General features: G+C 38.2%; 1 protein-coding gene across 1 annotated transcript in view; it reads right to left on the minus strand.

Annotated features, from left to right (window-relative positions):
- Positions 1-143: 143 nt before the first annotated feature.
- SEC24D (SEC24 homolog D, COPII coat complex component) overlaps positions 144-27894 on the minus strand; it is a 56633-nt gene continuing 28882 nt past the window's right edge. The window contains exons 9-23 of the mRNA XM_082052027.1: positions 21441-21579; positions 19612-19727; positions 16682-16806; positions 12591-12782; positions 11889-11982; positions 9398-9514; positions 8761-8931; positions 8017-8113; positions 7249-7394; positions 5905-6043; positions 5324-5442; positions 3550-3729; positions 2826-3017; positions 2229-2318; positions 144-1832 (exon numbers count right to left, since the gene is read on the minus strand). Coding sequence (XP_081908153.1) covers positions 1692-1832; positions 2229-2318; positions 2826-3017; positions 3550-3729; positions 5324-5442; positions 5905-6043; positions 7249-7394; positions 8017-8113; positions 8761-8931; positions 9398-9514; positions 11889-11982; positions 12591-12782; positions 16682-16806; positions 19612-19727; positions 21441-21579 — 2058 coding nt within the window. The 3' untranslated portion in view covers positions 144-1691. The remainder of the gene's footprint in view (positions 1833-2228; positions 2319-2825; positions 3018-3549; positions 3730-5323; positions 5443-5904; positions 6044-7248; positions 7395-8016; positions 8114-8760; positions 8932-9397; positions 9515-11888; positions 11983-12590; positions 12783-16681; positions 16807-19611; positions 19728-21440; positions 21580-27894) is intronic.

Genomic DNA, 27894 nt, shown 5'->3' on the forward strand with positions numbered 1-27894 from the left:
GATTTTGACTAGAATTATTGCAGCAATTAAAAAGGATAAACCCTAGCTTCTGTAAATCTGAGTTGAATATTACAGTCCTGCTGTTATGAGCTGCTTATGAAGTGTTGGACAGAACTTAGTATATGAAAGAATAAACACACACATAATGATTATATTTAATAATTGGTTATGTCTTTACAAATAGTTGCTGGTGTCATTTTACAAAGTACACTGATTTGGAATGGCAACAAATACTTTTTACAAGCTAACATCTTCAACTAAAAAGTGCTTGTCTTGGCAGCTGAATTTAGTCTGATGATCCTTTTATAATATATCCACTTAGTTTAAGAGTTCTCAGTCAATGCAAAAGGATACAATTGTTTTGGTAAGCAGTCGAACCAAAAAGATACACATTTGTACTGCTTACCTTGGATATAAAAATGATTAGCACTAATTAGCAACACTGACATGTTTAAAGGCACTTTTTATTTTTTTCCCCATGAGGCCCAAGTCTTATTGTTACTTTTGAGGGTTTTTGTTTTCCTTGAAACACTGATTTTTGTAACAGTAGCTTTTCAAGTCTGGAGAAGTTCAGACCTCTTGTGCAGAGGTGTTGGTCCTAAAGATACAAACAGACTGCTGAAGTATCCGAGGTAAACAGCTCTTCTGAAGATTCTGCCCTTCTAAATTCTACCTTAAATATTGATATTAGCAGAGGTTTGTTTTTCGAAGTAGTGACTGTTGAATGAATCAGTCATGTAATAGACAGCGCTGGTGTTAAACAAAAGGCTTTCTTTTTGTAGCACCACAAATAACATTTGGTTAATGTGTCAACTGTCTTGTGGTTGACCTGCCACTGAAAATTTGATGGACAGATGTTTATCTAAGTTGTATTGGGAATATTCCAGTTAGCCAGGGTGCATGTTCAGTTTTGGAGATGGAATTAAATAGTATGCTAAAATAATCGCTGCTTTAAAACCAGTGACTTGTACCGCACTAGTGTGGCACTACCTGCCTAACTTAGGATAAGGACTGTTTGAGTACTGCTTTTCCTGTGGTCCCTTGTCGTTAAACTTAAGTCCAGTTATAAAGTGAGGCACTTCTGTGTCCTGGATAACCCCTGGTGTGGAAGGTTACTCAGAGCTCTGTTTCTGTAGAAAGTCCCTTCCAGGAAAAAAGGGGATTATCTTTTAGAGATTAGCTTTACATTAAGGATTTTTAAGTACTCAGATTGAACTACATGATTACTGCAAATGTGATTCAGCTGTGTGCCCTCACTTAGAAAAAGCTGTGTTTTGTATTCTTTTCCTCTTCTGTATAGATTGTGAGATCTTTCCTGGCGCTCGTACAACTTATGACGAGCACAAGGAATAATTAAAGAGTTCTCTAAATTATATTTTGATATTGTATTGAAAATGTATACCATATGCTCTTAAACATTGACAGTTTGAAATCTGGCAGTTCAGCTTAAAGACTCGAGCCTCGCAGAAGATTAATACCTGAGTGCAGAATATCCTAGTCTACAGCTTAATAAGTAAACTAAATAGTGAGATTGTGTGAAATGAAACTGTACAAGAAGAGCACAGAAAAGGTTCACTAAAGCACAGGAGAATGCCTGGGTATGGTGGAGCTGTGGGCCAGCCTTCAGGCACCGATGACTCTCCCTCTTGCAAAACCAAAAAGCAACTGACAAATTTTTACTCAATTTGTCTTTAACTGAGCAGCTGGCAGATCTCTTTGTGAACACAGCATAAGAAATCCACATAAGAAGCTCCTCCATAAATACTCTTGTCTTCTACTAGGAACTGTCGGAAAAGCATCTCTGGCTGCTCCCGCTGTTTCACTATTATCAGCTGAAAAGAGGAGATAAATAGTTTTTAGGCTACAATCATAGCAAATGGCAGTACTGTTTTCCTGTATCTGTTACTGGATGCTGTTGCAGGGGGGTGGGAACCAACAACATAATCGAACTCCACATTTCAGTAATTGTATTTATGACCACAGGAGAGAAAGACTAGTGTGAAATAAGGTTTGCAGAATAAAATGATAACATTTAGACGTAAGCACTCTGACTGAGAACTAAGCACATGTGAGATGCTTGCGCCTACAATGCATGCTGGAATTTGCTGTCGTACACAAAAATTCCTGATATTTTAAAAACCTTTTACAGCTACAGTGAGTTTTGTCAAAGTCTGTGGTGGTGTTTTGAACAGGCGTGAGGAATGAGTTGAGGCAGAGAGAAGTCTTACCTTCATAGTGTAGGGCTTGTGGCTCTGGATACGCTCCAGTATTGACTTAAGTTTCTTAGAAACTGGGTTGTCCAGGTCGGGCAGTAATGTCTGTTGGAATGAAAGTATGGCAGTTTGTTCTAGTCCTGTCACACCACGTGTGAATTCATACAAGACTAGCTGCTGCTCTTAATGATGTGAGTTACTGTGGATTTCATTCTAAACTGGGAAATGCCATCTCCATCACAAAAACATGCATTTGTCTAAGCCATTTTTCACTTCAACATAATCACTACATGAAAATTCATCATCATGAGGAAGTTTAACTATGGCAAAGTGTTTTGTTCCCATTTTAGCAATACACATTAAATAGGACTTCAATAAGCTTTTATACTCTGGACACTTACAGGACAGAAGCTCTCACAACATTTTTAAACCTTCTTAAACTTTCACTCCATTAAAGTTTTAGGTGTTACTTCTGATGTCTTAACACCTCCTAGTCACCCGTTTCTGCTCTAAGTTGAATGATGCAAATCCATCTCACTTGTTTCTCTGATTAGCAGTCTGCTCATACTGAATCACAAATTCTGAGAACGTGACTGGTCTCCATGTACTCACAGCCTCTGTGCTGATGTGTGCGAAGGACGGCACGTTGAAAAGCCCTTGGATGAGCTCTGGGGGTGCGCTGACTCCCAGCCATAGGAACATACTCAGCCCGCTGGCCAGAATGAAGGCCCCTCCTTCGGAGAGACGCTCCTCTGAGCAGCGGACTGCAGCTGGGACAGTGTCACTCTTCAGATCCAGGCTGTGCTGTGGGGCAAAAATACGCAAGAGTTGCAGACTCAGCAGCTACAAGGTGACTAAAGCTTTAATTAGACACTGAAAGATAACTAATTGAAAGGTTTAGTGCATCTTAGTGCTTCCTTTCCAGATGAGAGGTAATTTGAAATTAAAAATCTCTTGCAGTTAGTGCACTGAGTGCAAAGGAATACCTGCTGCAAGCAGGAAGACACTTGCGTACCAGTGTTGATCTGTAGTAAAGCTGGTGCCTTTCCTTAGCCTGGTCAAAAACCTTGTTAAAAGGACAGTGAGATTCTTAGAGGATGCTGATGTCAATGACTGATAATGTTACTTCCCCATTTTCCATTAACTAGTGGTTGTACCCTCCCTCAATTTAGTTCAGCTACCAACTACATCACAGTAAAAATGTAATCCAGCTTGGTAGTACAACACTTGCCCAGCAGACACAATCTTTTTTGCATCTGCACAATTATAAAATCACCACATACTGAAAACAGTGTTTGTTAGTGAAGATTAAAAGATGTGCAAGCAACATACTTACAATTGGCAGAAGCTGGGGATAAAAATAGAGCTGTGTGTCGGCCACCCCCATAGCCATGACCAGCTGCCGGTGGTAGGTTCTCTCGTCAGTTGGAATTTCTGGTCTGCCAACTAGTGTGCAGCTCTTCAGCAGAGAGTTCAGGTACACAGGCAGCACCTTCATCGCATCTGGGAGGATGAGCTGAGAGCCAGAGAAAGATGGTTGTTTAATATAGCCCATGAAGGATGGGGGAAACGAGAGCTGGACTTTCAAACATTTAAATAGACAGCTGCTTGTTTTCTTTGATTACAGGAAAAAAACCCCAAAAAACTAGAAAAACGTGTGTTGTTTCAAATGAAATATGACAGGTCTGAGTGGTTAATATATTTAATGGCACTCCAACAGAAAACTTTTGCTCTCGGGACTGTGGTGATCACCTTGGATGCTCTCATCTCCCTGCCACTCATGCTCATTTTCAGGTACTAAAATAAAGGGGAGTCACATAGGAAAAGTGGGTGTTACCTCTCGGAACCGTTTAGGAGGGAAATTAAGGTCCACAGTAAGTGTTTCTCTGGTACTGTTCTTACATATTTGGTCCTCTCTACCATTAAGCAATTGATTGTCCAAGCTTTTGATTAGTGGCAGCATAGCATGTAAAAGGCCTTGGTCTTGCTCCAGGTTGAATTGCCAGGACATAAAGGTGAATGATTCAAAAGGAAACAACTGCTGATTTTACTGGAGCATTTAAATTTAAGTCATATAATTAGGATGTGCTATTTAATAATTGTAAACCTCACATTCAAGAAGAAGGAAGAAATAATTGGAAAATATAGTTTAAAGGAGATCAAAAGAACTAATCTAAATCAAATATGTCCAACATTTTCAGAGTCCTTTGGCCTTTTAACTTCAGCATTCATGTACAAAATTACTAATTGTTGTTCAAAAAAAGTCTCAGCCAACCATTCCTGCTATTCTTAGAAGTGCCCTAAAATCTGATAGGGAAATATTTTGAGAATTGCAAGAAAAAGAAAAAAGTTAAATTCAAATGCTTGCAGGATTTGAAGTTAGACTTTGAGTGTTTGTTTGAAATGGAAAAAGACTTTTCTCAGCAATAATTGCTGAAAGGACTTGAAAACACCTTCCTGTTAGTTCAGTTAGACCTTCCCAAATGTTCTGAATATATAAAAGAATAGGCTGAAAAATAATAGAGTTGTCTTAAGAGAATTTTCAAGTACTGTGGAATATAAGTAATCAGGTTCCTTGAGCTTCTTTCTTTGGTAAATAAAAGAGTTAGTAGACTTATCTTAATTACCATGGATTTTTTTTTCCCCCAAGGAGTTTCACCCCATCTAGACATCAGGTATGTATCATTCCAGCACACTTTAGAGACCTATGTGCAAATTTAGATTGTTCACTAAGATACAATGTTAGTTTCATTTTTTGACAATAGCAGTCTTATTTCTCAAAAGTTAGGATCTTAAAATCTTTAACAACATAAGAATAAAAAAATGAAAGCTTTGTGAATTGGTGTATAATTCCAGCAGGAAGAAAAAGCCTGCCTAAGCTCCTTCATGTGAATGTGATCATCAGTCTCCTTCAATGGTATTGCCACTTGTTCCAGAGCTACCGCCTCTGTGTCTTGCAATTGCTACCTTTGAATCCCATCTGTCATTAATCATATTGAAAGAAAAGGAAAAGTTTGTCTTCAAATTTCTGGCACTGCTGATATTGCAGGGGAGGTGGTTCATGTGCTTCAAAGTTTGGCTGAGGGGGTGCGAGGCTGGGTGTGTTTTACCTGGCTCACTGCCGATGGGCTGGCACAGTTCTTCCGGTAACACGCCAGCATGTGAGCTGTCTGATTCACCAGGATCTCTCTGACTGTCTTCAGGGGTTGGCTTAGAATGGCCTTAAAAGCTACAAACATAGAAGAACAAAAAAAAGCATGCTAAAGGTGGACACTTATACAGCATCTATAATGCTGCTAGCTTCTAATTTTTCTGAACTCCATTCTATTTAGTCTTTCTTAGTCTCTTTTACTGCATCTTTAAGACTATTAATTCTTTGAAAACAAAACAAACAAACCCCACCAACAAAACAACAAAAAAAACCCACTGCAGTAATATGTGCATTTCCACTCTGTGTCTATGCAGTTTTGCGCATTACATGTTTCTAGCTGCCTTCCCAGGCATTGCTTTTATGGCAGGATGTCAAAATGATGTTATCTATTTGTCTTGTTATACTTCAGGAATTGCTCAGGCTTGGAGCAGCAAGTTACAAAACATGAGTTCCCACTAGGGTAATCACTTAAACTCCCTTTCCTTCCCTTCTTCTACTCCAAAGAAATAAAGGAAACAATATCGGTCTGTTCTAACTTACCTGACTTAGCAAAGAAGTTGATAAGTGCATCAGTCTCACAAGTCTTGTAGACATCAGCTAACTGCGAGCTACAATTTAAACCTATATTGTGTATGCGAAGTCGTCTTTGCCCACTTATTGATGTGTAGAGGACAGCACACTGCAACAGAAGAGCAAATTACCGTTTTTATTTTAGAACAAAAAGCTCTCAGCATGCAAGAGCCACCTACTTTGTGCATAAAAGGCGTATCTTTACTTCTGAAGACAGCCTAGGGCTGTGTCAGTGATCTATAGGCCTGGCATACCTGTATTTTTAATGGAAGCGTATTCAACATTTTATCAAAGTTACTAAACTTAAACTTATAAAAAACAATATGACTGATTGAAAGGCTTATTACTGTCATTTGCTACATGCTGATTGTAAATTGGTAAATCATACTTTGTAATTGTGTAGCATTTGAACAGCTCAAACAAATGTATCTGAAAAGATGCCATACAGGAGTTGGGAAGCTTGCCGGGAAGTACTGTGCCGGTCACCTTTGCTCTTGGCAAAGAGCAACACAGAAAAACTTCCTAATCTTAAAAAATGAGAGGTTTCTTTTTACAGGAATAAAATGCTTATGAAGTGACACAAGAGGTCCTGCTAACCCCTGTATCCTGCATCTACCATGAGGTTAGGTATTAAAAATTGAGGGGGTAATTCAAGAATTTGCTCATGACTCCAATTCTACTTCAATCTCAGGTGTGGTCCAAAGCCTGCAGGGCAAACACAGACTCCCAGTTAGTGCCATGGGGCTTCTAGCGCTCACCTGCCGAGAGCCTGAAGGAGCAGGGCAGCCAGCTGGTTTGCAAGTGAGAGCTTTCATTGCACAGGTACCAGTGCTGGTGGGTTTTGCACAGTCCACAGGGTTGGCTGTGATGTTTAGTGAGAACTGCTTTTGACTTAACTATGTCACAAGGAATGCCACAGCAATAACAGTTTCCATACAAGAAGTAATGAATCTTGCACTCGAAACAAACTTGTTTAGTAAAATGGCAAAATAGTCAACAAGGTCGCATTGAGTATTTAGAAAGCATTTTGGTATCTCTAAATAGAGAACATGCATAGTTGAACACACTAATTGTCACAAGGGGCATTCCTGCATTCCTGCTTAAGTCCCAACCAGAAGATTGTGCTTTTGAGGTAAGATGCAGTCTTTGGCTGGTTAATCAGAACCTTATTTTATTAGTGGCATTATGACACCACAGTCTGTGCCTTGCTCCCATCAGTCCTACACCATAAATGTCTTCTGTTATGGCTGCAGAAGTTCGTGCTCACAGTGTCATGAAATGACATAGAATTAAGTTGTTTTTTTTTCTTTTTACCTGAATTAAGGCTCCAGTGTCTTCATTCAGTTTGTCATCATGTTTGAACTCCACGGTCACTGCCTTGTCACAGTCAACTGCTGCCATCTCTACATCTGTGGTATTGTTCATGTAAACAGCACCAAAGAAGTCTGTAGCCCTGAAGCCTACAGCCAAATGAAAATAACACAAATGACCTTTTATGTAAAAACTGCAAATACATTTGACATCATTTTGTGACTTTATGGTCAGTTTTGCTTATTGAAACAGGAGGGATTTGCAGCATCAGGGGGCCCCACCAGCTGTCCTTGCCAATGGCATTTTTTTACAGTTGAGTGGGAGCAAAAAGCTGATGGGCCACAAAGCCACACGGTGACTCCGGGACACACCCCCCAGAACCTTTTGCGCTGGTCGCTTGGCTTGTTGAACTTGTACATTTCTCAATTACCTGCATTTGAGCCAAGAATGAATGCTGGAAAAGTAGACACCATAATTTCATTTGAAGTATTTAGAAAATGAAGTAAGATGTAAGGCAGCTGTAACACTTTTTTTATACAACTTGCAGTCCAAGCTGTATCTATAATGATCAGAGGCCTTACTCATATTTGAAAATTAGGAGGCGTATACAGGAAGGACATATTCAATTGTTTTATCAGTCTATCCAACAAGTAGATAAGTTAAAACAGTTAGCTTGGGTGTTAAAAGTGATCTGTACAGCACTATATCATTTAAAATTATATATTGTCATATGTATTCACGTTTATTTATATTCCCAATGGGTGCTATTACCTGTACTTGTCCGAACTCTCATTATTGCATCAAATCCGGTCTTTTTTACTATGTCCCTCCTGAGGTCACTTAAGAACTGTGGGCTGTCAGGACCGAGCTAGAAATGCAAAGCAAAAGCAAAAGTTGCAGTTCACCACAGGGTGGCAGCAAGACAGCAGAAACCCACCTCTTTCCCACCCCAACATAGATCTGTTAACATTTAATATCTCTCTTTTCAGTTAAAAAGAGATTTAAAAAGTTGACTGTTGTTTTCTTAACAGAACCATATATATGCAAATATTCACCAATTCATCACTAGGTTTGAACATCCAGAATGTCTATTTGATCGAATTATCTCCAGTAACATCCATTCTTGCCCTTAACCTTGCGGCCTAGCTGGGCTTTTATCGCCCCATAAAAATTGCCATGAAATTTTACATAAACAGGTGTTGTTACTGCTTTTTTTGGGGTCTTTATCATCAGCATTTTTATCTGTATACACAGGAGTAACTGACTTCCCTGCTCAGATGCCGGCATATTTAATTAAGTAGATTTCATTTTAAGATACTGACCAGTTTATTACTGTTTCAGGACATATACTTGAACCTGATCTGTCATTTTTAAGTTTGAACTTTATCCCTTGGAGTTCATAAGTAAGTTTTCTAGAGTTACTCTCTTTTTGTTGAAGCACACTTTGAAATGACAGGAAAAATAACAAATCCCCAGGTGTTACCATCTGAAAGGCTGGAAACCTGTATCACTTACCTGGAAATTGTTGTACTTGTACAAGGTTCCTCCAGTGTACATTGTGACAAGACCCATGGAGGCTACATCCACATATTGATTCGGGAAGAGGAACAGATTCACGCAGCAGCCATTAGCCACGCAATCCCGGGCTAAGGCCTCATACAAGTTTACCTGGGGCTGGAAGAGTGTCTGCACAGAATTGAAAAATAGAAGTGGCATAACATTAGATGCTGTTGGCAGCCAAGCACAATCCAAATGCCCACGTGAAGAAAAAAAGATGAAGTGAAAGTTTTAAGTGAGGCACGGATTGGATTAAAAGCGCGTTGCCCCTGCCCACACAGCCCAGTGATACTCGTATGCAGGGAACCAACTCAGCACAGTCTTGGAGAGCTAAACAGGTGGGCAGCAAAGGCTCTAGATGGGTGGAATTATTTGCAGCTGGCAGATTTCCTTTATGGATGGGAATGGCAGCTCTACCCTACTTTGACTTTGGTGTTCCTGTAGGGCCCAAACCAATAGACCTATGGACTCAGGGCACAGTGAGAATGGGAATATTAACACATCTTTGTAAAAGAAAATACATTAAAAAATATCAAGGCTCTGTTAGAGAAACTCAATGTAGCAGCAGTCCTTGTTAACTCGAAGTAGAAAATACCTTTTCTTTATCTGTATTGAGTAGTTTTTTGTCATCTCTGTTTCTCAGCTTCCCTGGTGCTTCCGCAGTTGGCAATGAGGAATGGAAGATATACAGTTTTCCAGCACATTCTGCAGCCTGTTGCAAAGACAACATATTGGCATTTTTATTACTGCTAAGATTAAAAAAGCCTAATTTTCATGCATTGTGGTATCGCAAAGAACAATGTATAGGTTCTGCAGGTTCTTCAGAGCTAAATAATTCATTGAGAAACTCAAAACTTACTTGATGGAAATAAGTCCTGAAACAAACTGTGAATTTTATGGCAGTAAACAGCTGAGTCTAGCACACAGACATGTTGGCTGACACATTGTTACAGTAATTTCTACACAAGAATCTAAAACCTTGATGGGCAAAACCAGGAGTAGCTCTTTCAGAGACTTGGCAATTGGATACAAACATTATGCAACAAGCAACAAGTATCAAAAGTATAAATACTAAATTGGATAAAATTAAAAGGAACTATAATTTAACTAAAAAATTATTTCTTTCAGTTTAGGCACAATAGCATACATTACGTTTTTATAGATGAGCAACGATTACATTCCTGTAGTAGACTCCGCATTCAAATCTACGCTGAAATGCAGGAGTATCAAAACATGTGATGAACATTTCCTCCTGTCACTAAGAAATGAAGTAACTGCCAGTCTTATTTGTTTTCTTTCATATTTAGAACTCTAACGAGAACATGATATTTACCAAGATAACAAACCACTGACAGAAACCCCTGAATTCCAAAGAAAAGAATAACAGCAGTAGCAGTACTGCGGGCATCTGTGTACTCTTAACAAACTTTTCCACCACCATTTAGAAAATGCAGTTTATCACTCACTCTTAATATTGAGACAGCGAATGGAATGGAATGGAATGGAATGGAATGGAATGGACTTGCAATGATCATCTAGCCCAACTGCCTGAGCACTTCAGGGCTGACCAGAAGTTACAGCAAAGGGAAATGAAAACTGGTAAGCAATTCTAAGGTCTTCAAGTACTGAAGAAGTTGGGTGAAGGGAAGGAAGGAGGAAAGAGACATTTGTCCTTTTCCTGCTCCAAACTTAACCTCACATACAGGTTAAAACTGCAATACCCAAAACTAAAGACACCAATCAGCTTGGGTACTGTCTCTCCAAATCTTAAGATTTCACAAGATAAACATTCCACATTTTAGAATAAGCTACAACACTCTTCTGGGAAAACTCTTTGCTGTGGCAGAAATGCAATTGAAGATGGTATCTTTACTTGTAACAGAGCTGAAATTTCACCTCTACTATTTCAAGCATAGTTACCTTTAATCATGAATGCCCATTTCTTGAATTTCTGTTAAGAAGCATTCTGCTGAAGTCTGAAAGACTTAATATCTATTTGTCATGATACGCATCAGGAATTACTAACACTGCTTTTGACAAACTTGCTAAAATATATATATTATTTCTAGAAACATATTAAAATTCATCTCAAGAACACAATCCATTTTATTATTTTAGACAATAATTGTTTTCTTGAGCACACACATATGCACAACAATTCACAGTGAAAATCCTTACAATTTATAACTAAAATACTGAGCTAAATAAAAAGCTTAATTAAGAGCTGCTTTCTTTTAAAGTCAGCATTGAAGGAAACGTACAATTATGGTCCTTAAGCTTGTTCTGTAGAAGTCAGGTATTAGGGACATGCATTCTGATAGAAGTTGTAACCAAATGTATGTTTTGCACACATACCTTCTGGCAGTATAAATAAGTAACAAGAAAACAGGTAATTAAATATTAAAGAAACAGATTTTACAAGTATTGTGTATTTTTGATGCAAGAAATTTATCTACTCAAAGTTCATGCTTTACTTATGCACGGCTCGCAGATAAATCAACTATTTTAAACCACCACTGGCTGTTTTCTGCCCCTACGAATCTTGTGGTGAACCCACTGTCCACCAAATTCAGTCATAAATATCTTGTTTTGCACAAGAAGCCAGCAGAAGGGGGACAATAGACAGGGTAAAACCGCATCTTACACTGACTCTCTTCCTGCCCATCACATGCGCAAGGACTGGATGTCTGTGGAAACATCCAGAGCATCTCTTTAGTTCTGTTGCAGTAACTAAACACTTTTATTTCTTTCAAATGCTGAACAAGAAACTGACACCTGCTCCTCATCTTCTCCCAAACATCAATTCTATGTGGAACAGACACTAGAGACTGATTTCCCTCAATAAGCAAAATCTGGAAACAGATGTTATGCTTGTCAGTGTTCTCATCTGGACTAAAGCAGTTGAAACATAGTGTTAGAATAACAGAACATTAGTCCTGGAAACAATCAACAACATTTTTTCTCATTTCCCATTGTGATTTGTAGGAACACTTGGTACTGGCTTTTAGCAAAGGGAACTTTCTGCAGCTTATCAAGTCTTATTCTCATTAAAGTGCTGTTTCTCTTACAGAGAGGAACATTCTAACCTTGAGCGCCTCCATGCCAGCCTGGATAACAGGAGCAAAGATCGTCTCACTCTCGTTGGTGTCTGCAAACATCTCTGGAATCTGGTCCAACAAGCTATGAAAGACAAAAGGATCAGTGCCTCAGCCGGTTAGCATATTTGGGGTAGTCTCCAAATATACCTTTTCACATACCAAGTTTTCACACAGGAAGGTGTTTTCCATGTAAATTTCTATTTTAAAAAAACATGAATTTTAATTGCTCCATTTCTTAGGATTCTAGCCAGAATAAAACAAAAGATGAATTTGTAAATTCTATGAGATACATTATTTCAATAATAAATAAAAAATAACTAAAAATTAAAGAGTTCTAGCGTGCTGTAAGGACTTAAGAATCCTTTAGATCATACCCAGGTGTGCATCATACACATCACAAGAGTAAAAACATGCAAGGTGGCACACAGCTGCAACCCCCTCCCAGTTGTGAAGGACAGCTGAAGATGCGTGGCTTACCCCTGGCCTAAACAAGCTTTCAAATTCAGCACCGGGGCTTGTTGATACCACTTTTTCTTTGCATCAGAGGTGTAAATATACAACTCTGAAGCATCTACTGGCTTCTGAAGTATTTCAATAAATACATGCACCCTCTAAAACCCAACACAATTGACTAAAAGGTATAATGTAAGCATTCAGATCTTATTTACATATGGAATAATTATACTTTACTTGATAATAACAGATCGTGATTCCTGAAAGTTAACAAGGAAGCCATCCAGCAAAGGAACAAAAACTTCTCCAACATCTGAAACCACCATCATCTGAGGTTGGGCTAAGCTGCTTTTTACGTTAAAGAAGTGAAGGACCTTGTTATAAGTGACAAACCCAACTCGAATTGCTGAGGTTTCTTCTTGCTCTTCCCTGTAAGAAAAACAAAGTCCAACTGGTTAGAATTCTGAAATTCTGCCCTTGCAATACAAGCATTCCTTTGAAATGCAAGGCTGCTTTCAGATCATTATCGGTACTGGGAGCAACAAAGCAAACAACCACTAGGCAGATGTAATGACCCCAATCTTTGCCTTAGGTCAAATTAAAACACCCTGATTAAAAAAAAAAAAAAACTGCTATATTATTTATTTTTTGAAAAAGAAAATAGTTAACAACAATCCTATAGGTTGTGCATCCCGTCCAAGAAAGTCAAAAGTCCCTAAGATAAAGAATAAACCATGCTGTCCTCAAAACATGGAAAAGAGAGAACAGGGCAATTATTTACAAGATACAATCAGAAAATCAGCTTTATTTAGAATACACTGTAATTCAGTGACACTGATGACTGATGCCTAGTAAGAACACTAGCTAGGCTTGAATAATGTCTATTGACTTTGGTGGGTCAGTCCTCTGGTTCCACATGGCTGCTTTTAATCAGCACAAGCTCTTAGATCTCCATAGCTGTGAATCACCCAGAAAACACTGTAGAAATGGCTCATGATGGCCACTAAGTTCTCAGCCCAAGCCAGGCTCACTCCTGGTGACTCCTCTAAGCACCAGCCCACTGTGCCATGAGTAGCATTAATAGTGCCATGAGTACTATTAATAGTACTAGTCAGACCCTTACCAGGCTTGCATTCCAAATTCAGTGGGGTTTTTTTTCTGTAAAAGGCAATCCTACTCAAAAAATCAGTCTTAATTACTAATAAAATGGCACCTTCTCACAGCAGGAAGGAGTTCCTCTCATAAACGACAAATCAAGCCTTTAGCATGAAAAATGCCAGACAACAAGTCTGTGGTACTTGCAGTTAGTACACATCAGCCCATATGCTCTGTACATTAAATGTACATTAAACGTTTAAGGAGCCTACTTAACTTATAGTGAGATGTCACAAAACCAGCAAATACCGAGTCTGTAGTCTAATGCTTTTGCATGTTTGAGAGCAAAGAGTTTCATATTCAGTGCTACTATCACACCAAACGAATTTAATAACAGAGCTGTGGCATATAGCATTTCCAGTTACTAGGCATTCATGGCAAAATAAAAAACAAACTACTATTTATCCAGGGAGTGTTAACAGTCATCCTGAGCCTTCAGCACAGTACAGCAGCCAGGCTCTGAAAATGTCCTCCAAAGCAGCATAAAGCCTTGACCCCACCAAAATCGATGGCAAGGCCTCCGTTCTGTTCCACTGCAATCGAAAGATTGCATTTCATGAGTTCACAAATGCTAGCAAAATCAGAAGTCAAACTAAAGAGGAGGAACAACATAGAAACACTTCTGCAATTCTTGTTTATATTTTTTTTACAGCAAATAGAAAAAACTGTCAGTGTTTTTCCTATCAAATCTGTTTGTCCTCAGGGGGGAGGAGGAGGGAGTTGTCATTGGCACTTTCATAAGCTTCATCTAAAATCTTGAGCTTTGGAGGCAAATAATTTTTCTTGTCTACGATCTTTAACTCTCATGTCAGTCTAGAATGTTAATCCACCATTTCTGCTTTATGGGAATACAGCCAGATGAGAAGGGGGCTACTTTGTTCTAAAATAATATTCTATATTAAACACACTCCATGAAGAAGCATTTTAAATAATTCCTCCAAGATATTCAAACAGAAGCATTTCTGGATGTAAATTTCTAATAATTCCCAGCACTCAGACACTACTACGCTCTTAGTAATGATTCAGGAGTTTGATAAAGACAAAATATTATTAACTTTCTGCACATACAGCACTTTCCTACCTGAAAGAGAAACAGCCACATCATAGAGTCCCAAAGTTGTTACACAGCAGGTACTTGGGACCATCTTTTCGGATGCTGCTCTTCCCCGTGGCAGTCTGTACTGCCGCGCTTCAGCCAATCGCTGCTATCAGTTTTAAAGATCAGCTGTGCATGTCACAGCCAACTGCCTATGTAGCTCACACACTATTTAGATTTTTTTAACATCTCAGAATGAGATGTCTGGATCGTGTGTACAGAAATGCATTAAAATGATTTATTTTTTAAATTAGGCACTTAAAAATCACACTTGCAGAACTAGTTAGCCTGATTTTTCCAAGCTCATAAGCATGATTTCTCTAAACACATTTATCCATATTTCTCTAAGTACAGAGTCCGGGGTTTCTGGTTTGGAACACCTAAGTCTGAAAATGTCTGCTCTAAAATTTCAAGCAACTAAATAATGTGTTTGCTGTGCTACAAAAACACCAGGTCTTGAGCTACCGACCTTCATTCTTCCTTTGCTGCCTCTAACTTCCCATTTCGCAGCCACTTTCACAGGCTTATCTGGCCCAGGCCTGTACACCAATGGCCTTTTTGTTACACGGATATTGCTTTGCTATCCCAAGCCTTTACTCTTCTGGATCTGAACACAGGGTCAATTCCCAGCACAGGGCTTTTATCTCACATGAGAACAGCAGAATATTTTTGCAGGTGTCTTTCTCCAAGCAACAGCAAATGAACACACAGTAACCTTTGTGTCTCAGCACCAAAATAAAAGTTTCACCACAAATTTTGTTGGAATGCTTTTTTTTTTTTTTAATTAATATCATTTAAAGACGACAAGTCTCTGAGTAAACTGAAGTGTCTTTACATTTTGTATTGTTTTTCTTTTTTTCAGTGGACATGAAGAATTTGGCCCTGCAAACAAATGATATAGCAGCAGATCTCTGCAGAGTGCTGGTGAGGAGAATTATTAATATATCTTTTTTGTGATATAGATATACTTGCTTTCATTTTTCCTCAACTTCCAAGCCCACGTGTTCCTGAACTGCCAACTGCTTTTTGTTAGTACACTCATGCCTTTTATCATAATATCTTCAGAGTCATGACCAATCCTGATGGAAAGCTTTGAGATATGTTCAGGATAATATCAAACACTTGTGTCTCCAGTGTAATCTTCAGTGATAAAGTACTTGAGAGGCACCTTACATGGGCATCTTACAGACTAACCCCCGCACCCTGGACTGGAATTTCCTTCATGCACAGAGATCCCAGAATGGCATATGATTAAAGATTTTTAACATATCCCAGATGATCTCAAGGATCCCGTCTTCCTCACTTTGCTCCCTCCGTTTCTTAAGCCTGTCTTCCCTCTGCAAGTATTGTTACTTGGAATGCATTTTCTTTCTTCATGTGCTTCAATGCTTTTACACACCTTAGCTGAGAAATGTCTTTAATGAAAACTATACTAACGTACTATACTCAAAACTACAGTAAAATAATATATTGCTATTAATATTGATCAGCAGTAATACTAGTACTGTGTGTTTCACGCTGACAAAGCAAATGTGCTATATTTCATAAAGTATTTGCTGCCTGCAAGATTTGTTCTCCTTCCAGGTACATACCAGGACAGAAAAGTCTCACAGCACAGCAGGAAGCTTTAAAAGTTTTACTAATTAACAATAAAAGACACAAGCCACCAGCACTTCGGCTTTAGAGAGACTTGCCATTCTTGAGTAGTCTGGTTTTGATATTTCCCTGCTTAATTTAATACAGCATTGCAATAAACAGAATTATAGCAAGTAAAGTGAAAACTACAAGCTTGGACATAGCTGATAATACCACTAGGGTTCACTACAAGAAAGGAAAAGAAGACGTGCTGCATATGCTCTTAGTATGACAGTTTCTTTCCATCTGTGTACTAAGCCCAGACATCAAAGTCCAAGAACTGCCAGCAGAGTTAAAATCAACATATGGTCACTGTCACCCCAAAAATGCCTGTATGGTAAATTTTGACATATTCTGTACCTTCTTTTTACCTCCCAACATGCAAAGCTGCATGAAAACTGCAGTGTAGTGAGTTAAGCAAAGCACACTTATGTTTCTTTACCTTGGAAGCTTATCTAGCAGAGTCTTCAGTTCATCACATATGAGTCTGACTAGGCCACTGTTTATGTTTCTGTGTGATACATCAATCATGAAGATATAAGCTGGTGGATTTGGAGGCTTGTTGTTCTACAGAAAAAATGACCATTCACAGGGAAAATTAGACAGTGTCCTGTTACATTTAAAAAATTGACAGGTGGTACCATAAGGCGATCTAAATACAGTGTTCAATTGTTTGAAAAATGCTATGGACCAGGAACAGAAATTATTGCAGAAAGCTGACACATATTGGCTAAAGTCCACCCCTGCAATAAAACATTATTACTAGAAAACAGCACCATAATGGAATAAAATATGGAAAGGGTAAAAGTTTATTAGATAGAATGAAACACAAACATTTTCTCCTGGAATTCAAATGTTTAAACAAATTTGCCTTTTGCCTTTTTTTCTGTACCCATACTGTTTTTGCATTCCCTGTATCAACATATAATGCTGTCTTGTTAATAGAAATGCTTAAATTCAGTTTTTGTTAGCATTTGCCTCTACCAACTGTCAAGTGACTTCTAACCAATCTGGAAACAGAAAATACAACTTAGGTACTGAACCAGAATTCAAGTATCTCAGTTCTTAGCAGTACTAAGTGGTGATCATCTGCATCCTGTCTGTTTTGCTGTCTCATGCTGCAGTGCATTCTGGACAGCTGAATTGTCCTTTCAGGAATAAGCTGACTTTCTGTAAGATAATCACAGCATGAGAGAGGAACATTTAATGTATGTAATTGCTGCCTAAACAGCAGTGACTTGGGCTGGTATGGATTCCTTTGGGCATGACTTCTTAGCATAGTCTCTTATTCATAATGTAAATGGCACACAATAGTGACATACACTACTGACACAAGTTTTTCTAAGTAAAAAAAGTATGATGAAGGTCTTTTGTTTTCAAATAAAGCAATGTAATGCTTTGAGATGTACCCAGGAAGGGGATCACCTAAAGTGAACACAGCAACAGTAATCATCATACTCCCTAAGCAAAGCTTTCTAAATTCTCATTAAGATGAGTAGTGGCCATTAATTTTTGCCAAATTCAGGACAGATTTTCCATTATACTGTTTCACAGACTTCATATATAGAGTTCTGAACACCTACCAAATTATTCTTTAACTAAAGCTCAGAAAACTCCATTTAAGAAAAAAATCATCTAAGCCTCGTCCCTGGCACGCTTGAAACTAAACTATATAGCCTTTGATCTCACTTCATTTGAATCATGTAAATCAGGATTAACTACTGTCAACTAAAACCAGGCAGTATTTTTAAAAGCTGCTCTGTTTACTGTATTTGGATTCTAGTTTCAAAAATTACATCAAACACTACTTCTAAACTCTTGTATCGCATCATCATTTATAAAGAATCCCTGCATAATTTCTGACAAATATATGGCAGAATTGAGGACTTGTGCTCTTGCCACATCCGCTATAGCAGGAGTGCAATAATGCAAACCAGCTGTTATTTGTTAACATTTTTTGTAGCTGTTCATCCTTGTCATTTGATAAGCACAAAAGGAAATGACTTTTCAGTTCTGGTCTTAAACTGGATTTATAAAGGAATTAAACTTTTGTAACTTGCAACAAAATGAAAAAGTAATTATAACAGTAACATCTCTAAAATTTAATGACTTAGCATTTCCAGCATGTTAATTTTGTAAGAGTTTTCTTTTTTCTAATATTCCAGGAAGTCTATGGACAGGTCTTTGCAACAAGATGACAGACCACACTGGATGGCTTGGTCAAGGAGTTTCCCTGTTTTAAGTAAGCTCTATGGCAAAAGCCACTGCACTGCAAACTGCATCACACAGGGTTACACGCCAGAGTGGAGAAAAAGAACTGTGAAAATGGCACAAAGCCACACATAAGCTTCCAAAGGTTTAGGTGCCAGAAATCAGTAAAGCTTAACTGAATTTGCTGAATCTACACTGGATGCACACTAAGGATCCCACACTGTATTTCTGTAATGCCTCACTACAGTTCTCTCCTGTTCTGAGGTTTAACCCAGATCTCAATAAAATCAATAGAAGTGGTCTCAGGGATTTCACTGGATTCTGGAACAGCACTCTAGTGAGAAAGCAGAATTAAACCTGTTCATTTTCTATATACCAGTAATAATCTGACTGTCTGAGGAAGTGACTGTAATCTACTTCGAGACTTTATAGGATCCAATTGCTTTTCCTAACCTTATCGTGACCTCAGTTCCTCTGACAGGAAGAAAATTATGCCTGATTTCAGCAAGAACAGAAAAATACGTCCATACTGTGGACAGATGAAATCACACTTGCAGTTTTGTAAAATTAGCCAATTTAAGTAATTTATGCTTTTGGAAGTATCCAATAACAGTTCTCTAATAAAAGCACCTACGAATATTTCCTGTGACTTGCGTGGGTTTTGGATTAAGTTCTTCAGTGAATTAATGTTATAAGAGAGAACCCATTCCATTGTAACTTATTCCTGATCTGAAAACTAAAACTAATCTTGCCAGGAAAAGATTACAAGGTCAAATTCCCTTGCTAAGGTTTTCAACATTCAGAAGGCGATTTAGGCGTCTGCATGTTTTCAAAATTAATAAACAACATTCAGCTAAAATACAACACTGCATCAGAGTTTCAGCCGTATCCTCTAAACAGTGCAACGTGCTAGCCAGGACCAAGCGAATGCCCCAGTTCAAGACTGGTGATCCACAACTTTACTGCACTATTTGTTATTCTTACTTGCTAGTCTCATATTCTGCAGCACAAAAGATCAAAACATAATATTGCAAGCTTAAATTCTCCAAATCTACCTATATTTTCTAGAATGTTCCCGGACTCCAATGTTCAGCTTACACGTGCATTTCCTCCACTGAAGGTATAATATTGTAAATTAGTTTACATCCTGGAAATACTTACTCGGCAATAATCCAAAGTAGCAACATATTCATAAGATCCCAGAGACAGCTCGGGCCTTTCATAGTGATCCACCCGTCGGCCAACGTGGTCCAGATGTTGAAAGAAGAACGGAGGGACTAAAAGCCAACACAAGAGCAGAAAAAAATGTTTATATTTTCGGGAGTTGGGGAACAAGCCAACACGGTATTTCAACAGATACAATGTACTAATGTAGGCTCTTCTGTTACTAGATCAAGGGAAGAGTTTAAACACTTAGCCAGGTTGCACTGTTTTGGGTTTTTTTTTTTTCCAACATTGGTTTAAAAAAGCAAATGAAACAAAATCCCACAAAATTCTAGTAATGCCAGCTCCTTTTGTATTTGGAGGATAGGGCATATTCCCCTATACATGACCCTTTTCTCCCACCCATCCACTGTCAGGCTGAGCCAGGTCATTTCCACAGGCAGGAGTCTGCCACCCTTGGGATCCAGACTTCACAGTGGCTGTTAATTCAGATCACCAGAGCTTTGCAGGGGGGCCGGGGTAAAACCAGCACTTTTCCTAAAGCCTGTACCACTTTATCCAAAAACACCGTTTCACTGGAAAATGCTCCAACAGGTTCACGACCCTGGCCCACTGTACAGCAAAGAGCACTGGGCTCCTTGTATTGGGAACCTTCTGCAGCTACACATAAAAGCTGCAGAACTTCATTAAGAAACCAAGTGGGTTTTCCTCCATTAATTGATACGCAGCTGGTCTCATGGTTGGAAGTCACATTGAGGAGGAATCACCTCTGGATTTTAGCTCCTCTTTCCTTAATCGATATATATTTAGAATGCTTATTTTTCACATTTTTGCTTGTAAAAAAGGGGGGGGGGTGCTGGGGAAGGGGGAGGAATATCTACCTAGTTTGTTGGCCATTTTTAGTCCTTGTAAAAGTTCTGTGGGCTTTTTTGTGGTTTTGGTTTGGTTAAGTACCTTCTGACTTGCATAGAAGACACTGTAGTAATACAAAGCATGATTTAAAATGACACTGCAACTTAAATGTCTTTCTTAGTATGTTCACTGTGCATTTAAATTTCTCTTTATGAGAGTTTAAATTGCTAACAAACCATGATATGGTTATCTGCTATGCTTGCACAAACATTTGAGCGTTAAGCAGAAAAGAAGCTGGAATGAGCCTGTCAAGGTTCACATTTCAGACTTGAAAAGATGACTGTATTAGGGAAAGCACATACTGCTGTGATCCAGCTGAGGAAATCCAACATGATACAAATGTCTAGAAAGGCTAGTTCTGGCAAAGCTTTGGGATTTAGCCAAGAGCACAAGAACAGTTATGAGTCACATGCAGCACACTTGAACAAATATGGCATGGTATCTTCTGTGAAAACCAACACTTGTCACAGTAAGATTAATAGGTTATTTAACCGTTGCATCCACAGTCATGGACAGGACTAGGCTAACATGGTTCTAAATATTTGGTTCTTGCTGGACATTTAGATTTCTTAAAGAAAATATTCTTCTCCACACAAAAGTTGCTTTTAGTTAGCAATACAAGCAGCTTTGTATCCTATACTGACATAATATTTTTAAATAAAGATTTGATCATATCAGACTGGACTTTGTGAGTCAGCATTATTTTTCATACATTTATTTTTAATTGTACTGAACAAATTCTAAGTATTTTTCTTGGGTAGTATTTTTTTAATTGTAAAATCGGCCTAGTTATTGCATCTCACTAAACTTCTTTTTCATCAAGTCAGCAAGTCAAGAAAATAATTTTAGGGATACGGTTTCTTTTTAGTTTTATGGAATTTGTATGCAGCACAGATCAGAGAAACACCACTTACCATCATTTATACAATTGCAAAATCCGCACTGGTATCTTCTTCCACCTTCAATAAACTGCATGAAGGGACACATATAAGCTTTGCACCTGTTGCATCGGATTGGTCCAGTCTCACCATGGTTTACCACATAAAGAGGTGCCTAGATGAAGTGGTACATGAAGTTATAAAAAGCAATGCAAACTTGAAACCAAATAAAATAAGCTAGAAAGCTACTGCTCAGACTTGACTCCTGGTAGAGATCACCTGATTAAAAGATCATTAATTGTTCAGATTTTACCCAAAATCTGCAGTACGGGTGGCTCAACCCATAGGTCCCCTGAAGGGCTAAATTTAGAAGTCCACAGACCATATTCCAACATTTATCAGAAAGAGGGATTCACACCAACAGCACTGGAAGTTTAGGCCTCCAGGCTGATTTTCTGCAGCACAGGGTTTTTACAGCTCATGAAGAGCAATCTGCTGGAGTCAGGTATTGCACCTTCTGTCAGTCTGAGCTTTTCCTAAAGAAATCTGTTGCTCTCACCTATTGCAAATGGTCTCTCAAACAGTTATTTACTAGAAAGCTGCTAATAATTTATCATAAATGCTGCCCCTGAACACTGCCGTGTTACATGCTGTACTAACGTTTAAATGTTGCCAGGGTGACCAGCTAAAGTAGAAGATTTGGAAGAAATACTAATATTTATTGAAGGAAAGTACATGGAGCAGACAAATACAGTATCTCAAGCACTTGTCAGTTTAATTACACTGACCATGCTTGCTTATAGCCTCTGCCAAAACCCACAGATAATGGAAAACATTTTCCAGATGCCTCTCGCAGTAATAACTGTGCAGCAACTGAAAGATTCCTGTGATTATATTTCATGTTAGAAAAGTCATACTTGAAACCACTATACGAATGGAAGTTTGCTCAATTATTTGTAAAACTATATGGAGCATAAACATGTTCTGTATTTTTCTTTCTTTCTTACTCCCTTCAATCCCAATTAAAAATCTCTGACCGTAAGAATAAGAAAGGAAATGCAGAGTTCGGACACATAACAGATCTCTAAAAGAGGAAAAATGCTGACGGCCTTTGAACGCTAAAACATTTCTACTAGTGTATTCACTTCTTTTTTTTTTTTTAATTATTCTGTTTCTTCTTATGGAATGGACATACTGCATCTATTATAAACTTTATCTTTTATTGTAGCATTAATAGTCTTTGAATACCTAGAAAATCATGCATATCTTTCTAGCATTCACTGCTTACATGTATTTTATTGCTTGTTTATATTTTACAGAGTATATTTTACCCATTTATTTCTCTAAAGGGTTTAAGGCTTTTTACCAAGGATTTTATACACATGAGATTTTCACTACCTGGGTTTCCAGTGCTCCCTCCTGCTCCACTGGGATATTAATACACTTTGTGCTCTTTCTTCTACAAAAATTGAGTTTACCACAAACTATACAATAATGTCATCTGGCAAACTATCGGGGTCATTTTTCAGATATGAAAGCCTTGGCTATAAAACCTGCTCCTCAGCCACAATCGCTTAATAAGTTTTAAAACTTCTAGGTTTTGTTCAGTACTTGGCAATTTTCTGATTATCATTCTGCTGTATTAGTTTAATAAGGCCTGGATCTGGTTTGCAGTTAATATTATTATAGTATCTGACCAAGTAAGGGGGGGGCGGGAAGACTAAAACAATATGCATGTATGCGTATTGATGTAGTAATTTTAAACCTTATTTTGATACATTTAAATTTATCCAACAGCAAAGAAAAAATACACCCAAATGATCAAATACTTTACCAAAATTAAGACCTTTACATATAAAGCATGAACAAGCAAAACAAAACAAAAATAAATGCCATGAAGTTCGGAGCCTAAGTGTCTATGTTCTTACATATACTTAATAAACAAGCTTTTTAAAGACAGCAGAAACAAAAATAATTTCTTTTCTTGTCTTTTCATATTTTGAGTGGAAATTTTAGTTTTCCCCCCTTTTAAGCTTCTTTAAAAAAATCACCTATTACAAAGTCCTTTTGAAAGAGTGGAGTTAGAGCCCCAGTAGCCTAAGGGTTATGTTTGCAAAGATCTACACGCATGTTTAACTGAGGTTAAAACGTGCCCAGGTCTGCAGAAAATAGTATCCACAGGCAATGCTCTGTAAACGTACACTAGGCTGGATTCTGGTTTGTCTTACCCAGAGAAATACAGGATGAAATACCTATAAAATCATACTGCAGAACCTAGCTATTTTTTTTTTCCTAATAAGATTGCAGAAACTTAAATAAAAAATGAAGGAGAAAAAGAAAATCAATGAAGAAAAACCAAGCAAAAAATATGCCTGCAATAGAACTAGGGATTTTGTCTAACAAAGAACAAATCCTGAAAAAAAGCTCTATGTGTAGCTTTATTGATTTATTCATTTGGTTTTTAAAAAAAAAATAAACTGAATTTACATTTTAGTATTTTCTTAAAATAATTTAAAACATTACTTCAATAATGAACTTATCTAATAATAAAGATATTTATATGATAATTTCAGAATAAGCACTCAGACCAAAAGCATCAAAACCCCACTTCTTGATGGGAGCAACACAGAATCTTTCCCTCAAAAAAGCTGAAAACTTCCCGGGCATTGCACCATGAGACGAGACATTCTACCCATCAAGAGAAATTAATTGCTGATTGGGTGTATAAACTGCTATCACATTTCCAAATGTCAAAACAACTTCTGCCGGGGTGAAGCAACTTAAAAAAAACCCAAACATAGATCTTCTGGGAATTTACAAAGACAAATAATACTGTACATGCATTAAAAAGCATAACACAGAGTAATACGTTTAAACTACTGAATATTGAAAAGAAAAATGGTCATAAAAATACACGGTACGAAATAGGAAAGTATTGTTTGATGTGCTCCACTCTCTGTAGATGTCACTGTGTACCAGAAGATAAAGCAGAGATCTGTTTATGGTTCCATGGAAGTCAGTGGCAAACTCTCATAGAAGCAGGGGAATAAAACAAAATAAACAATAGTTGTTGGTTTTTGCCTTTCCACCTCTAAAGATTTCCTTTCTCTCCTCCCTTAATTCCCTACCAATAATAAGTGAATCAAGTTAGATACCTACCATAACTATTTGGACTTTTGCTATTGTGGAGTTGTTGTGGCCTCACACCTCTCTTCCCCCTCATTACTTCAACAAACCTTTGCTCAACTTGCCTATCTTGACCAGAGACAGGCCTCACAAAAAGGAACACTTAGGTATTAGTTGTTAGTGTAGCAGCGCTATCAAAATATAAATATTTATTAAAGCCCAGGACTAAACTAATACTTGGTAGCCTAAATCAGAAGAGGACACATAAAAGATAGGCCTTTTATATAAGCCAGAAGAGTAAAGAGGCAGAAAGAACCAGTTGTGCTGGGAGGCAGAACATGACAGTTTTAGGTTAAAGCAAAGGAAGATTGGGCAGAAGAGATAGGAAATGCTCTAACAGACCTGCAGAAACTTTCCCTTGTCTGGAACCTCAGGGCCCCACTGGAGCATGAGTCCTGAAAGCCGATCTGATAAACCATAACTTATCCCACTATTAGACCAAATATAGCTGGGATAGCAAGCTTTATTTTGGAAATATGTCAGCAAGAACATCTCTCAGGAGTCAGAACAACATCACAAAGCAACAGATAGACATTGGTGGCACAGGTCCAAGATGAAATACATCCATAAAAATTTCCAAAGGGACTGTAACCTGCACTTTAAAGGCTGAGAAAGCTGAATTACTATCGCTTGCTTTAAAAATGAAGTTCTGACCCACTCATGAGGGTTTCCTGTGATGCCTGCAAAGTATCACCATATCCATATTGCAGGATCTGAGCCACAGCTGGAAATTATAAGCGTAGGAGTAAGAACTGTGATGAAACTCAAGATCATCATGGCATATCTCGGTAAGACAACTTAAAGAGAAAAACCATGAGAGAGTCTCTGGAGAACAAAAGAGGCATCCGCAAACACTGAAGAAAGCTAGCCATCTATCTCACATCAAAATAAAACATGTACAGCATCTGTTTCCATTGCCAAGCTTACATATAGACTGGGCTGCACAAAAATACTTTGTAGCTGTGCTGCAAGGCAAATCTTCACATGCAACAGACACCACATCTTGTCTTTGCCTTTTCCTACCTGCGGATTCCTATCCACTCCTTGACACATGCTCTGTCAATACAGTGACAAGTCTGCACGAGGACTTGTGGTTTTGCCCTTAGTTTGCCTCTGCCATCAGTTGGGTGCATTTAACACACCAGCAGTGAGACGACAGGAACACTGTCTTATCGAAAAGAGAACCATGCAACCTAACAGTTTGCCTACATCCAAGAAGAGCACAAAAACTCTTTCCACGAGTGTAGTTTTCTATTAGACCAGTATCTCTATCACATGCTTATTCATCCCCAAAAGAAGTGGAATTTACCACCAGTTTTTCTATATACTTTTGAAGAACATTACCACCGGCAAACATAGAGTGTCACTCTACACCATCTAACATCGCATACTACTCATGACAAGTTGCCTTTTCAACCACAAATTATCTCAGGGGCAAACTGAAAGCATGGCCCAGATGAGGGTTATTTGTTTAAAAGGGAAAAGCATCTTACAGGTTTAGAGAGCTGCACAGATACACAACTACTGATGACTTCCAATATGACAGTTCCTGAAAATGATACTTCATGATCAGCAGTACTACAGCAGAAAAAATATTTTCTATTTCTGATGTAGAGTGAACATTAAACACTGTATTTGCATGGCTGATTAACAAAAAAGACACAAAACTGCCAGCTATTCAATTCAAACAGTTCAGTAAACATATGAACTGTGCAGTTTGCCCGCACAACAAATTCATAAAGGCATTGTTTCTAGAGTTACTTTTTACACTGACATTGATGCACATCTAATTATTAAAATGTTCATATCAGAATTTTAAAATACACTATACAATGCAACTTTCTGATGAACAGAGGAGAGGGATTTTGGCCAATTATGGTAAATCAAAGATAATCTTGAAATGTAACGCTGATGTTCTTGGGGGGGGAAAAAAACAACCAACCAAAAAAAAACCAACAACAAAAAACTAGGTCATGAACCAAACTGTCTCTGTTTCCTAGGACTGTTGAAGGGGTTTGTTTGTTTTTATTATACCATCATAGATTGCTTTTGAGAAAGATTAACCAGTCTAAAAATAATCCCTTGGTTTTGAGTTGCTTTACTGATTCACATTAAAACGTCAAGAAAGCATTTCCCTTTGTGATGTTCCTACTGTCTTTTATCAGAAGCCATTCCCTCTGAAGACAGAAAGGATTTTGCCTGTTCTTGGTTCGTACACGTTCAACACTATCAGTGTCCTCAGCTGACAACTCAAGCCAATTTGGACTATCTCCTCTGCAAGGCTCACAGCAGGTTAAAGTATTTTCCATAACAGTGCTTTTTCATCTATTTCCTTGCTTGTTTGCATAACTGCAGCACAGCTAAAGCATCAACCATGTGATTATCTCTTGGCTTTAACCTCAGTTTTACAGTTCATGTAAAAACGCAAAAAGTATGTTCAAACTTTCTTGCTCAGAAACCCTGCAGACCAAGGCTGAACATTCACCTGCATACACAGCAGTGCAAAAAATACTGTGGCACAGTAGGTGAGTTTAAGTCGACACTGCACATGGGATCTGATCCAGTGTGTATGACAAACAGAGAGCCAGATCTTGATTTCAGCGCATCATACTTCAGGCTATCCTTGAAATTTTTACTCAGTATTCACCTTTTAAGGGGAGTATTGCAACTAACTGAATAGAATTGGCAGCTTGAAGAGTGTAAATACAAGCTATTCTAATCAGCAGAATAAGAGATTTTTAAAAGATGAGGATGGGGGGAAAATTCATGTAATAATGATGAAATTTTGATGTAAAGAAACACCAACATCAGTTAGCTTCTTATTAGAACTTCCTTATCATACAGGTGACAGAAGGAAAAACAAACAAGCACAAAAAAGTTTACTATCCATGCTTAAGAGAGGCACCAGAAGTTCTCCCAGTGATGATGCTGGGCCAGGAATCCCACGCATTAACAAGTCAGCCCTCTCCAGCACTTCTCAGCTGTGAAGTGCTGACTGTTATTTGGATGTACGGACATGCTGTATCTCAAGTGAAGGTCAGCAGCCAGGATTAACTGATGATATAAGCAGGAGCGTGAAATTGGATAATCAAGAAACTGTGCTGAACAACAGACTTTTAAAATGTTTGCACTTTGAAACAATCATGTCTCAACCTGCCTCAGTCCAGTCTGTACTCATCCTAGCAAGAGTGGGAGCTGGTGCAGAGGCACATACACAAGAAGAGGGCAAAGAAAGGTGTAAGAGACAGACTAAACTACTCTAGGACAGTGTCAGTCCTCCTCTCCATCCCACACCCCCATCCCC

The sequence above is a fragment of the Streptopelia decaocto genome, assembly GCF_964273445.1.
Source record: "Streptopelia decaocto genome assembly, chromosome: 4".
NCBI classification, from domain to species: Eukaryota; Metazoa; Chordata; class Aves; order Columbiformes; family Columbidae; genus Streptopelia; species Streptopelia decaocto.